The following is a 13,025-nucleotide window of genomic DNA, read 5'->3' as shown; positions in this document are numbered from 1 at the left end:
GTGCGCCAAATGAGAATGGCTGGCCCAGGTGCGCCAAATGAGAGTGGCTGGCCCAGGTGCGCCAAATGAGAGTGGCTGGCCCAGGTGCGCCAAATGAGAGTGGCTGGCCCAGGTGCCAAATGAGAGTGGCTGGCCCAGGTGCCAAATGAGAGTGGTTGGCCCAGGTGCCAAATAAGAGTGGCTGGCCCAGGTGCCAAATGAGAGTGGCTGGCCCAGGTGTGACAAATAAGAGTGGCTGGCCCAGGTGTGACAAATAAGAGTGGCTGGCCCAGGTGTGACAAATAAGAGTGGCTGGCCTAGGTGTCAAATAAGAGTGGCTGGCCCAGGTGCTAAATAAGAGTGGCTGGCCCAGGTGCTAAATAAGAGTGGCTGGCCCAGGTGCGCCAAATAAGAATGGCTGGCCCAGGTGCGCCAAATAAGAATGGCTGGCCCAGGTGCGCCAAATGAGAGTGGCTGGCCCAGGTGCGCCAAATGAGAGTGGCTGGCCCAGGTGCCAAATGAGAGTGGCTGGCCCAGGTGCCAAATGAGAGTGGTTGGCCCAGGTGCCAAATAAGAGTGGCTGGCCCAGGTGCCAAATAAGAATGGCTGGCCCAGGTGCCAAATAAGAATGGCTGGCCCAGGTGCCAAATGAGAGTGGCTGGCCCAGGTGTGACAAATAAGAGTGGCTGGCCCAGGTGTGACAAATAAGAGTGGCTGGCCCAGGTGTGACAAATAAGAGTGGCTGGCCCAGGTGTGCCAAAGCATCTCTGCATGTCTGGCAGACATATCAGTGTGGATGACGGATCACCACCTCAAGCTGAACCTCGGCAAGACGGAGCTGCTCTTCCTCCCGGGGAAGGACTGCCCGTTCCATGATCTCGCCATCACGGTTGACAACTCCATTGTGTCCTCCTCCCAGAGCGCTAAGAACCTTGGCGTGATCCTGGACAACACCCTGTCGTTCTCAACTAACATCAAGGCGGTGGCCCGTTCCTGTAGGTTCATGCTCTACAACATCCGCAGAGTACGACCCTGCCTCACACAGGAAGCGGCGCAGGTCCTAATCCAGGCACTTGTCATCTCCCGTCTGGATTACTGCAACTCGCTGTTGGCTGGGCTCCCTGCCTGTGCCATTAAACCCCTACAACTCATCCAGAACGCCGCAGCCCGTCTGGTGTTCAACCTTCCCAAGTTCTCTCACGTCACCCCGCTCCTCCGCTCCCTCCACTGGCTTCCAGTTGAAGCTCGCATCCGCTACAAGACCATGGTGCTTGCCTACGGAGCTGTGAGGGGAACGGCACCTCAGTACCTCCAGGCTCTGATCAGGCCCTACACCCAAACAAGGGCACTGCGTTCATCCACCTCTGGCCTGCTCGCCTCCCTACCACTGAGGAAGTACAGTTCCCGCTCAGCCCAGTCAAAACTGTTCGCTGCTCTGGCCCCCCAATGGTGGAACAAACTCCCTCACGACGCCAGGACAGCGGAGTCAATCACCACCTTCCGGAGACACCTGAAATCCCACCTCTTTAAGGAATACCTAGGATAGGATAAAGTAATCATTCTCACCCCCCTTAAAAGATTTAGATGCACTATTGTAAAGTGGCTGTTCCACTGGATGTCATAAGGTTTATAATTTGTAAGTCGCTCTGGACAAGAGCGTCTGCTAAATGACTTAAATGTAAATGTAAGAGTGGCTGGCCCAGGTGTCAAATAAGAGTGGCTGGCCCAGGTGCTAAATAAGAATGGCTGGCCCAGGTGCTCCAGTTGTCTTGAGATGTGGGAGGGTAAACCTCTTTAGTTGTCTCGGCCTATTTGAGTTCTAGAAAAACATTCCTTTGTGTGTTTAGCTCAACCTTTTGGTTTTCTTCCTGTCTAAGTTCGGTGTTGGGGTTGTCTTTTGTTTGCCTCTTCTAGGGCAAATTTAGCGGGCGCTCATTGTGGGTGTCTTTTAGGTTACAGTTGTTGTGGCTAGTCAACTTTCATAAGTGTCGTTCAGAACCCCTCCTAAAACAACACCGGTTTAGTTTTGGTTTAGAGGTCAGTGACTCTGTAAGCTCCTCCTTCTGTTTCAGCGACATGTTTGGTTTTGTTGCTGGGGAACGTAACACTGGTGTTCCTGGTTCTGCAGAGATATGTGCTCATCGTCCACTTTACCTGGTCATTCTGGTTCTGCATAGATATGTGCTCATCGTCCACTTTACCTGGTCATTCTGGTTCTGCATAGATATGTGCTCATCGTCCACTTTACCTGGTCATTCTGGTTCTGCATAGATATGTGCTCATCGTCCACTTTACCTGGTCATTCTGGTTCTGCATAGATATGTGCTCATCGTCCACTTTACCTGGTCATTCTGGTTCTGCATAGATATGTGCTCATCGTCCACTTTACCTGGTCATTCTGGTTCTGCATAGATATGTGCTCATTGTCCACTTTACCTGGTCATTCTGGTTCTGCATAGATATGTGCTCATCGTCCACTTGAATCATCATCTCCTTCACTTTTCTCTCTAGTTTCCTGTTGGCTTGTTGCAGGTTGATGTTGTCTCTGAGAAGAAAATATGAAACCCTGTCAGACACTCATGATCACAGTCATCAGCTCTCCCCTCCACCTTACCTTTCATTTCCCTTCCACCTCTCATCTCCTCTCCCTGCAGCCTCAGCTCTCCCCTCCACCTCTCTTCTCTCTGCAGCCTCAGCTCTCCCCTCCACCTCTCATCTCCTCTCCCTGCACCTCTCATCTCCTCTCCCCTCCACCTCTCATCTCATCTCCTCTCCCCTCCACCTCTCCTCTCCCCTCCACCTCTCCTCTCATCTCCCCTCCACCTCTCATCTCCCCTTCACCTCTCATCTCATCTCCCCTCCCCTCCACCTCTCATCTCATCTCCTCTCCCCTCCCCTCCACCTCTCATCTCGCCTCTGCTCGCCCTGCAGCCTCAGCTCGCCCTGCAGCCTCAGCTCGCCCTGCAGCCTCAGCTCGCCCTGCAGCCTCAGCTCGCCCTGCAGCCTCAGCTCGCCCTGCAGCCTCAGCTCGCCCTGCAGCCTCAGCTCTCCCTGCAGCCTCAGCTCTCCCTGCAGCCTCAGCTCTCCCTGCAGCCTCAGCTCTCCTGCAGCCTCAGCTCCCCTGCAGCCTCAGCTCCCCTGGAGCCTCAGCTCCCCCTGCAGCCTCAGCTCCCCTGCAGCCTCAGCTCCCCCTGCAGCCTCAGCTCCCCCTGCAGCCTCAGCTCCCCCTGCAGCCTCAGCTCCCCCTGCAGCCTCAGCTCCCCCTGCAGCCTCAGCTCTCCATCTCGCATCTCCTCTCCATCTCTCATCTCCTCCCCTGCAGCCTCAGCTCCCCCTGCAGCCTCATCTCCCCCCTGCAGCCTCAGCTCCCCCTGCAGCCTCAGCTCCCCCTGCAGCCTCAGCTCTCCACCACAACTCATCTCATCCTCTCATCTCCACCTCATCTCCACCTCTCCACCTCCCATCTCTCACCCCACCTCCTCCACCTCTCCCCTCCACCTCTCATCTCATCTCTCCCTCCACCTCATCTCCATCTCTCTCCACCTCTCCATCTCTCCCCTCCACCTCTCATCTCCATCCTCCACCCACCTCTCATCTCATCTCTCCCCTCCACCTCTCATCTCTCCCTCCACCTCTCATCTCCTCCCCTCCACCTTTCATCTCATCTCATCTCTCCCCTCCACCTCATCTCATCTCTCCCTCATCCACCTCCACCTCATCTCTCCCCTCCACCTCATCTCTCCCTCCACCTCATCTCTCCTCCACCTCATCTCTCCCTCCACCTCATCTCTCCCCTCCACCTCATCTCTCCCTCCACCTCATCTCTCCCTCCACCTCATCTCATCCCTCCACCTCCATCTTCTCCCTCCACCTCATCTCTCCCCTCCACCTCATCTCATCTCTCCTCCACCTCATCTCATCATCTCCCCTCCACCTCTGATCTCATCTCTCCCACTCCACCTCCCTCCACCTCATCTCTCCCTCCACCTCATCTCATCTCTCCCTCCACCTCATCTCATCTCCACCTCCTCCACCTCATCTCATCTCTCCCCTCCACCTCATCTCATCTCTCCCCCCCACCTCATCTCATCTCTCCCCTCCACCTCATCTCATCTCTCCCCTCCACCTCATCTCATCTCTCCCCTCCACCTCACCTCACCTCATCTCCCTCCACCTCATCTCATCTCATCTCTCCACCTCCACCTCATCTCTCCCTCCACCTCATCTCTCATCTCCTCCACCTCATCTCATCTCTCCACCTCATCTCATCTCCATCTCTCCCTCCACCTCATCTCATCTCTCTCTCCTCCACCTCTCATCTCCATCTCTCCCTCCACCTCATCTCATCTCCATCTCTCCCCTCCACCTCTCCCTCCACCTCATCTCATCTCTCCCTCCACCTCATCTCATCTCTCCTCCACCTCCACCTCTCATCTCTCATCTCTCCCTCCACCTCATCTCATCTCCCCTCCACCTCATCTCATCCACCTCCACTCTCATCTCCATCTCTCCCTCCACCTCATCTCTCATCTCATCTCCACCTCATCTCCATCTCTCACTCTCATCTCCATCTCTCCCTCCACCTCTCATCTCTCCCTCCACCTCTCATCTCATCTCTCCCCTCCACACCTCATCTCTCCCTCCACCTCATCTCTCCCCTCCACCTCATCTCATCCCCTCCACCTCATCTCATCTCTCCCTCCACCTCTCATCTCATCTCCCCTCCACCTCTCATCTCATCTCCCTCCACCTCTCATCTCATCTCTCCCTCCACCTCTCATCTCATCTCCCTCCACCTCTCACCTCTCATCTCTCCCCTCCACCTCTCATCTCATCTCTCCCTCCACCTCTCATCTCATCTCTCCCCTCCACCTCTCACTCTCTCCCTCCACCTCTCACCTCTCCCTCCACCTCTCACTCTCCTCCACCTCTCACCTCTCCATCTCCACCTCCACCTCTCACTCTCCCTCCACCTCTCATCTCCCCCTCCATCTCCACCTCTCCTCCACCTCTCATCTCCACTCTCTCATCTCCACCTCTCCCTCCACCTCCCTCCCACCTCCACCACCTCTCCTCTCATCTCTCCCTCCACCTCTCATCTCTCCCTCCACCTCTCATCTCTCCTCCACCTCTCATCTCCTCCACCTCTCATCTCTCCCTCCACCTCTCATCTCTCCCCTCCACCTCTCATCTCATCTCCCCTCCACCTCTCATCTCATCTCTCCCCACCTCTCATCTCATCTCTCCACCTCTCATCTCATCTCCCTCCACCTCTCATCTCATCCCCTCCACCTCTCATCTCTCCCTCCACCTCCACCTCTCATCTCTCATCTCTCCCTCCACCTCTCATCTCCATCTCTCCCTCCACCTCTCATCTCATCTCTCCCCTCCACCTCTCATCTCATCTCTCCCCTCCACCTCTCATCTCATCTCTCCCCTCCACCTCTCATCTCATCTCTCCCCTCCACCTCTCATCTCATCTCCCTCCACCTCTCATCTCCATCTCTCCCCTCCACCTCTCATCTCCATCTCTCCCCTCCACCTCTCATCTCCATCTCTCCCCTCCACCTCTCATCTCCATCTCTCCCCTCCACCTCTCATCTCATCTCTCCCCTCCACCTCTCATCTCATCTCTCTCTCCACCTTCATCTCATCTCTCTCATCTCCATCTCTCCCCTCCACCTCTCATCTCCATCTCTCCTCCACCTCTCATCTCATCTCTCCTCCACCTCTCATCTCATCTCTCCTCCACCTCTCATCTCCATCTCTCCCTCCACCTCTCATCTCCATCTCTCCCTCCACCTCTCATCTCCATCTCTCCCTCCACCTCTCATCTCATCTCTCTCCCTCCACCTCTCATCTCCATCTCCCTCCACCTCTCATCTCCATCCTCCTCCACCTCTCATCTCTCTCCCTCCACCTCTCATCTCCATCTCTCCTCCACCTCTCATCTCCATCTCTCCCCTCCACCTCTCATCTCCATCTCTCCCCTCCACCTCTCATCTCCATCTCTCATCTCCATCTCTCCCCTCCACCTCTCATCTCCATCTCTCATCTCCATCTCTCCCCTCCACCTCTCATCTCCATCTCTCCTCCACCTCTCATCTCCATCTCTCCTCCACCTCTCATCTCCATCTCCCTCCACCTCTCATCTCCATCTCTCCTCCACCTCTCATCTCCATCTCTCCTCCACCTCTCTCATCTCCATCTCTCCCTCACCTCTCATCTCTCATCTCCATCTCTCTCCACCTCTCATCTCTCATCTCCATCTCTCCCCTCCACCTCTCCTCCACCTCTCATCTCCACCTCTCTCATCTCCACCTCTCATCTCCACCTCTCATCTCCACCTCTCTCATCTCCACCTCTCATCTCCACCTCTCTCCCACCTCCACCACCTCTCATCTCCATCTCTCCCCTCCACCTCTCATCTCTCCTCCACCATCTCTCTCTCCACCTCTCATCTCTCCATCTCTCATCCTCCACCTCTCATCTCCACCTCTCATCTCTCCACCTCTCATCTCATCATCTCTCCACCTCTCATCTCATCTCTCTCCACCTCTCATCTCTCTCTCCACCTCTCATCTCCACCTCCATCTCATCCCTCCTCCACCTCTCATCTCATCTCCCTCCACCTCTCATCTCCACCTCTCCACCTCTCATCTCTCTCTCCTCCACCTCTCATCTCCTCTCCTCCACCTCTCATCTCCATCCTCTCATCTCCACCTCTCATCTCCATCTCCATCTCCACCTCTCATCTCCATCTCTCTCATCTCTCATCTCTCCCCTCCACCTCTCATCTCTCCCCTCCACCTCTCATCTCTCCCTCCACCTCTCATCTCATCTCTCCATCTCTCATCTCCTCCTCCCTCCACCTCTCATCTCCATCTCTCCCTCCACCTCTCATCTCATCTCTCCTCCACCTCTCTCATCTCCACCTCTCATCTCATCTCTCCTCCACCTCTCATCTCCATCTCTCATCTCCATCTCTCCCCTCCACCTCTCATCTCCATCTCTCCCCTCCACCTCTCATCTCCATCTCCATCCCCTCCACCTCTCATCTCTCCTCCATCTCATCTCTCCCTCCACCTCTCATCTCCATCTCTCATCTCCCTCCACCTCTCATCTCCATCTCTCATCTCCATCTCATCTCATCTCCACCTCCCACTCCACCTCTCATCTCTCATCTCTCCCTCCACCTCTCATCTCCATCTCTCCCCTCCACCTCTCATCTCATCTCTCCCTCCACCTCATCTCTCTCATCTCTCCCCTCCACCTCATCTCTCATCTCCATCTCTCCTCCACCTCTCATCTCCACTCATCTTCATCTCCATCTCTCCCCTCCACCTCTCCCCTCCACCTCATCTCATCATCTCCACCTCTCATCTCCACCTCATCTCATCTCCACCTCTCATCTCCCTCCACTCATCTCCATCTCCTCATCTCCACCTCTCATCTCCACCTCATCTCCACCTCTCATCTCCACCTCTCATCTCATCTCCTCATCTCCACCTCTCATCTCACCTCTCATCTCCACCTCTCATCTCCACCTCTCATCTCCACCTCTCATCTCCATCTCTCATCCACCTCTCATCTCATCTCTCCTCCACCTCATCTCATCTCTCCCTCCACCTCACCTCATCCCCTCCACCTCACCTCATCTCTCCCCTCCACCTCACCTCCTCATCGCTCCCTCCACCTCATCTCCATCTCTCCCCTCCACCACCTCCATCTCTCCCTCCACCACCTCATCTCATCTCTCCCCTCCACCATCTCCATCTCTCCCCTCCACCTCTCATCCATCTCCCTCCACCTCATCTCCATCCCCTCCACCTCATCTCCATCTCTCCCCCACCACCTCTCATCTCTCCCTCCACCTCATCTCCATCTCTCCCTCCACCTCATCATCCATCTCTCCTCCACCTCTCATCTCCACCTCTCTCCATCTCCACCTCCCCCTCCACCTCTCATCTCCACCTCTCATCTCCACCTCCCCTCCCACCTCCACCTCATCTCCACCTCTCCCTCCACCTCTCCATCTCTCCACCTCTCATCTCCATCTCCCTCCACCTCTCATCTCCACTCTCCCTCCACCTCTCATCTCCCCTCCACCTCTCATCTCTCCTCCACCTCTCATCTCCTCTCATCTCCACCTCTCATCTCCACCTCTCATCTCCACCTCTCCCATCTCCACCTCTCATCTCCACCTCTCATCTCCACCTCTCATCTCTCATCTCCACCTCTCATCTCCACCTCTCATCTCCACCTCTCATCTCCACCTCTCATCTCCACCTCTCATCTCCACCTCTCATCTCCACCTCTCATCTCCACCTCTCTCATCTCCATCTCTCATCTCATCTCTCCCCTCCACCTCATCATCTCTCCCTCCACCTCTCATCTCATCTCTCCCTCCACCTCATCTCATCTCTCCCTCCACCTCTCATCTCATCTCTCCCTCCACCTCTCATCTCATCTCTCCCCTCCACCTCTCATCTCATCTCTCCCTCCACCTCTCATCTCATCTCCTCCACCTCTCATCTCATCTCTCCCTCCACCTCTCATCTCATCTCTCCTCCACCTCTCATCTCATCTCTCCCTCCACCTCTCATCTCATCTCTCCCTCCACCTCTCATCTCATCTCTCCTCCACCTCTCATCTCATCTCTCATCTCCACCTCCATCTCATCTCTCCTCCACCTCTCTCATCTCTCCCCTCCACCTCTCATCTCATCTCTCCCTCCACCTCTCATCTCTCCCCTCCACCTCTCATCTCTCCTCCACCTCTCATCTCTCCCCTCCACCTCTCATCTCTCTCCCCTCCACCTCTCATCTCTCCTCCTCCACCTCTCATCTCATCTCCCTCCACCTCTCATCTCTCCCTCCACCTCTCATCTCTCCCTCCACCTCTCATCTCTCCCTCCACCTCTCATCTCTCCCCTCCACCTCTCATCTCTCCCCTCCACCTCTCATCTCTCCCCTCCACCTCTCATCTCTCCCCTCCACCTCTCATCTCTCCCCTCCACCTCTCATCTCTCCCCTCCACCTCTCATCTCTCCCCTCCACCTCTCATCTCATCTCTCCCCTCCACCTCTCATCTCATCTCTCCCCTCCACCTCTCATCTCATCTCTCCCCTCCACCTCTCATCTCATCTCTCCCCTCCACCTCTCATCTCCCTGCTGCCTCAGCTCTCCACCTCGCATCTCCTCTCCCTGCAGCCTCAGCTCTCCCCCACAACTCATCTACTCTCCCCTCCACCTCTCATCACCTCTCCTCTCCCTCCAGCCTCCCCTCCAGCTCCTGGATCCTTCCCTCCAGTCTGGAAACCACAACATCCTGATTGGACCTCTGAGAGCCCTCTAGATGAGACACCCTACTCTTCAGGTCCTTATTCTGGAAGAGAACAATACAGGGTGAGCATGACATGTATAAGAGGGTCAGGAAGCACTGGGTCATCATCATCATCATCATGGCAGGTTCAATCATCGACTGTAGAGAGATTGGTGATGTCACAGGGGTTAGAAGTTTACCTGTCTCTCCAGAGTGATCTTGTCACACTCCAGGTCCTGTTTGACTGCTCTCTCCTGCAGCAGCTCACCTCTTATCAGCTCCATCTATCAGCAGAGAGAAAGAGACATGAATAGGCCTCCACTGCAGAAGACATTATTAAACTATTATGGACATGATGTCTGGTCTGTCTGTTTGTATTTCATTCTAGATCAGACAGCAAGTGAACAGGATCCCTAAAAAGACTATTCTCTACTGACAGTCAGTGACCCTGGCCGAGAGGAGGGCTCTACTGACAGTTAGACAGAGGCCCCGGCCGAGAGGAGGGCTCTACTGACAGTTAGACAGAGGCCCCGGCCGAGAGGAGGGCTCTACTGACAGACAGAGGCCCCGGCCGAGAGGAGGACTCTACTGACAGTTAGACAGAGGCCCCGGCCGAGAGGAGGACTCTACTGACAGTTAGACAGAGGCCCCGGCCGAGAGGAGGACTCTACTGACAGTTAGACAGAGGCCCCGGCCGAGAGGACTCTACTGAAAGGGAGTGTAACATGACAGTAAAGGGACAGTAAAGGGAGTGTAAAGGGAGTGTAAAGGGACAGTAAAGGGACAGTAAAGGGAGTGTAAAGGGAGTGTAAAGGGACAGTAAAGGGACAGTAAAGGGAGTGTAAAGGGACAGTAAGGGAGTGTAAAGGGAGTGTAAAGGGAGTGTAAAGGGACAGTAAGGGAGTGTAAAGGGAGTGTAAAGGGACAGTAAAGGGAGTGTAAAGGAGTAAGGGAGTGTAAAGGGAGTGTAAAGGACAGTAAAGGGAGTGTAAGGGAGTGTAAAGGGACAGTAAGGGAGTGTAAAGGGACAGTAAGGGAGTGTAAAGGGAGTGTAAAGGGACAGTGAGGGAGTGTAAAGGGACAGTAAAGGGAGTGTAAAGGAGTGTAAAGGGAGTGTAAAGGGACAGTAAAGGGAGTGTAAAGGGACAGTAAAGGGACAGTAAAGGAGTGTAAAGGGAGTGTAAAGGGAGTGTAAAGGGAGTGTAGAGTGTAAAGGAACAATAAAGGGAGTGTAAAGGGACAGGGAGTAAAGGGACAGTAAAGGGACAGTAAAGGAGTAAAGGGAGTGTAAAGGGAGTGTAAAGGAACAATAAAGGGAGTGTAAAGGGACAGTAAAGGAGTGTAAAGGGAGTGTAAAGGAACAATAAAGGGAGTGTAAAGGAACAGTAAAGGGAGTGTAAAGGGATGGTAAAGGGACAGCAAAAGGGAGTGTAAATGAAAAATAAAGTAAGTGTAAAGGGACAGTAAAGTGACAGTAAATGGACAGCAAAAGGGAGTGTAAAGGGAGTGTGATGGGACAGTAAAGGGAGTGTAAAGGGAGTGTAAATGGAGTGTAAAGGGAGTCTAAAGGGAATGTAAAGGAACAGTAAAGGGAGTGTAAAGGAACAGTAAGGGAGTGTAAAGGAACAGTAAGGGAGTGTAAAGGAACAGTAAATAAAGTGTAAAGTAACAGTAAAGGGAGTGTAAAGGGACAGTAAGGGAGTGTAAAGGGAGTGTAAAGGGACAGTAAAAGGGACAGTAAAGGGACAGTAAGGGAGTGTAAAGGAACAATAAAGGGAGTGTAAAGGGACAGTAAGGGAGTGTAAAGGAACAATAAAGGGAGTGTAAAGGGAGTGTAAAGGGGCGGCAGGGTAGCTTAGTGGTTAGAGCATTGGACTAGTAACCGAAAGGTTGCAAGTTCAAATCCCTGAACTGACAAGGTACAAATCTGTCGTTCTGCCCCTGAACAGGCAGTTAACCCACTGTTCCTAGAAAATAAGAATTTGTTCTTAACTGACTTGCCTAGTTAAATAAAAGGTTAAAAAAAACAGTAAAGGGACGGTAACAGATTCATGTTGTGTTTTAATTAGTCTGGCCTACTTTACCAGCATACACACCCATACATACACACACACACACACACACCCATACATACACACGCACATACACACACGCGCACACACACACACACACACATGCGCACACACACACACACACACATACACACGCGCACACACACACATACACACGCGCACACACACACGCGCACACGCGCACACACACGCATACACACGCGCATACATACACACGCGCACACACACGCACACACACACACACCCACGCACACACACACACACATGCGCACACACACACATGCGCACACACCCACCCACCCCCGCAATGCATTTATAGCTGCATCAGCGTTTCACAAACATAAACACGTGTGTTGGGAGGCTTGTTGTTGGGAGGCTTGTTGTTGACAGAAGGATTGTAATACTGGAAACAAAGGATCTCAGTCTGACCTTCCTCTCATTTCAGCAACTTTCACTGTTGGAAGAGGAAGACGTCTGAGAACTCAGACCTAAATGTGATATTGATTTGTTTTTAAATGGGTTCATGTCTGCCGTTAGCGAGGGAAGGCCCCTGATTGGGCACCATCTATTGTGTGTGTGTGTGTCTCTCTGTGTGTGTGTCTGTCTCTGTCTCTGTGTGTGTCTGTCTCTGTCTCTCTCTCTGTGTGTGTCTCTGTCTCTGTGTGTGTCTCTGTCTCTGTGTGTGTGTCTCTCTGTGTGTTTCTGAGTACTGGCCTGTTGTTTTCCTTGATCCACTCTGTTCATCAGGAGATCTGTACTGCTCCTCTCATCCTGCAGATCCTGCTCCAGTTGGCTCATCTGACCCTGAAATAGGAAACACAGGATATATAACCTGTGGTTCTGTGTAATATGGGGACGGCAGGTAGCCTAGTGGTTAGAGTGGAGGGGCGGCAGGTAGCCTAGTGGTTAGAGTGGAGGGACGGCAGGTAGCCTAGTGGTTAGAGTGGAGGGGCGGCAGGGTTAGCCTAGCCTGTGGTTAGAGCGGCAGGTAGCCTAGTGGTTAGAGTGGAGGGGCAGGTAGCCTAGTGGTTAGAGTGGAGGGGCGGCAGGTAGCCTAGTGGTTAGAGCGTTGGGCCAGTGACCCGGAAAGGTTGCTAGATCGAATCCCCCGAGCTGACAAGGTAAAAATCTGTTGTTCTGCCCCCTGAACAAGGCAGTTAACCCACTGTTCCTAGGCTGTCATATGTAAATAAGAATTTGTTCTTAACAGACTTGCCTAGTTAAATAATAACACTGTCAAGACATATCTTATAACCATTTAGTGTTGTTTTCTATACATGACTTGTATAGACTGGTCTGTGGATTCTACCTGCCACTGGTGCAGGTGACAACATGTTTTGCCATCAGCAACACAAACAGCAGTTATCGGTAAGTCTCCGTGGTAAATCAGCAACTGCCGAGCTTTTCCACTCCCCTCATCTCTACAAGGACGTGCAGGTGGAAATAGAGGGATTTGAAGAGGTAAACATGTCAACAAGTCAGAGTGGGAAACATCCAATCCAACATTGTATTTGGGGGGATGCCCTGAGGGTATGGGGGGTGCCCTTAGGGTACGGGGGGTGCCCTGAGGGTATGGGGGGTGCCCTCAGGGTACGGGGGGCCCTGAGGGTAGGGGTACGGGGGATGCCCTCAGGGTACGGGGAGGGGATG

At 53.5% G+C, this 13,025-nt stretch overlaps 1 protein-coding gene across 1 annotated transcript in view; it reads right to left on the bottom strand.

The window, feature by feature from the left end:
• Positions 1–13,025, bottom strand: part of LOC115125277 (cingulin-like protein 1) — a 56,073-nt gene that overhangs the window by 19,162 nt on the left and 23,886 nt on the right. Inside the window, exons 16-19 of the mRNA XM_065022250.1 lie at positions 12,090–12,179; positions 9,504–9,587; positions 9,242–9,366; positions 2,416–2,524 (exon numbers count right to left, since the gene is read on the bottom strand). Of these exons, the coding sequence (XP_064878322.1) occupies positions 2,416–2,524; positions 9,242–9,366; positions 9,504–9,587; positions 12,090–12,179 (408 nt within the window). The remainder of the gene's footprint in view (positions 1–2,415; positions 2,525–9,241; positions 9,367–9,503; positions 9,588–12,089; positions 12,180–13,025) is intronic.

Source organism: Oncorhynchus nerka, linkage group LG9a (assembly GCF_034236695.1).
Source record: "Oncorhynchus nerka isolate Pitt River linkage group LG9a, Oner_Uvic_2.0, whole genome shotgun sequence".
Lineage (NCBI taxonomy): Eukaryota > Metazoa > Chordata > Actinopteri > Salmoniformes > Salmonidae > Oncorhynchus > Oncorhynchus nerka.
This window is presented reverse-complemented; position numbering and strand designations above follow the sequence as displayed.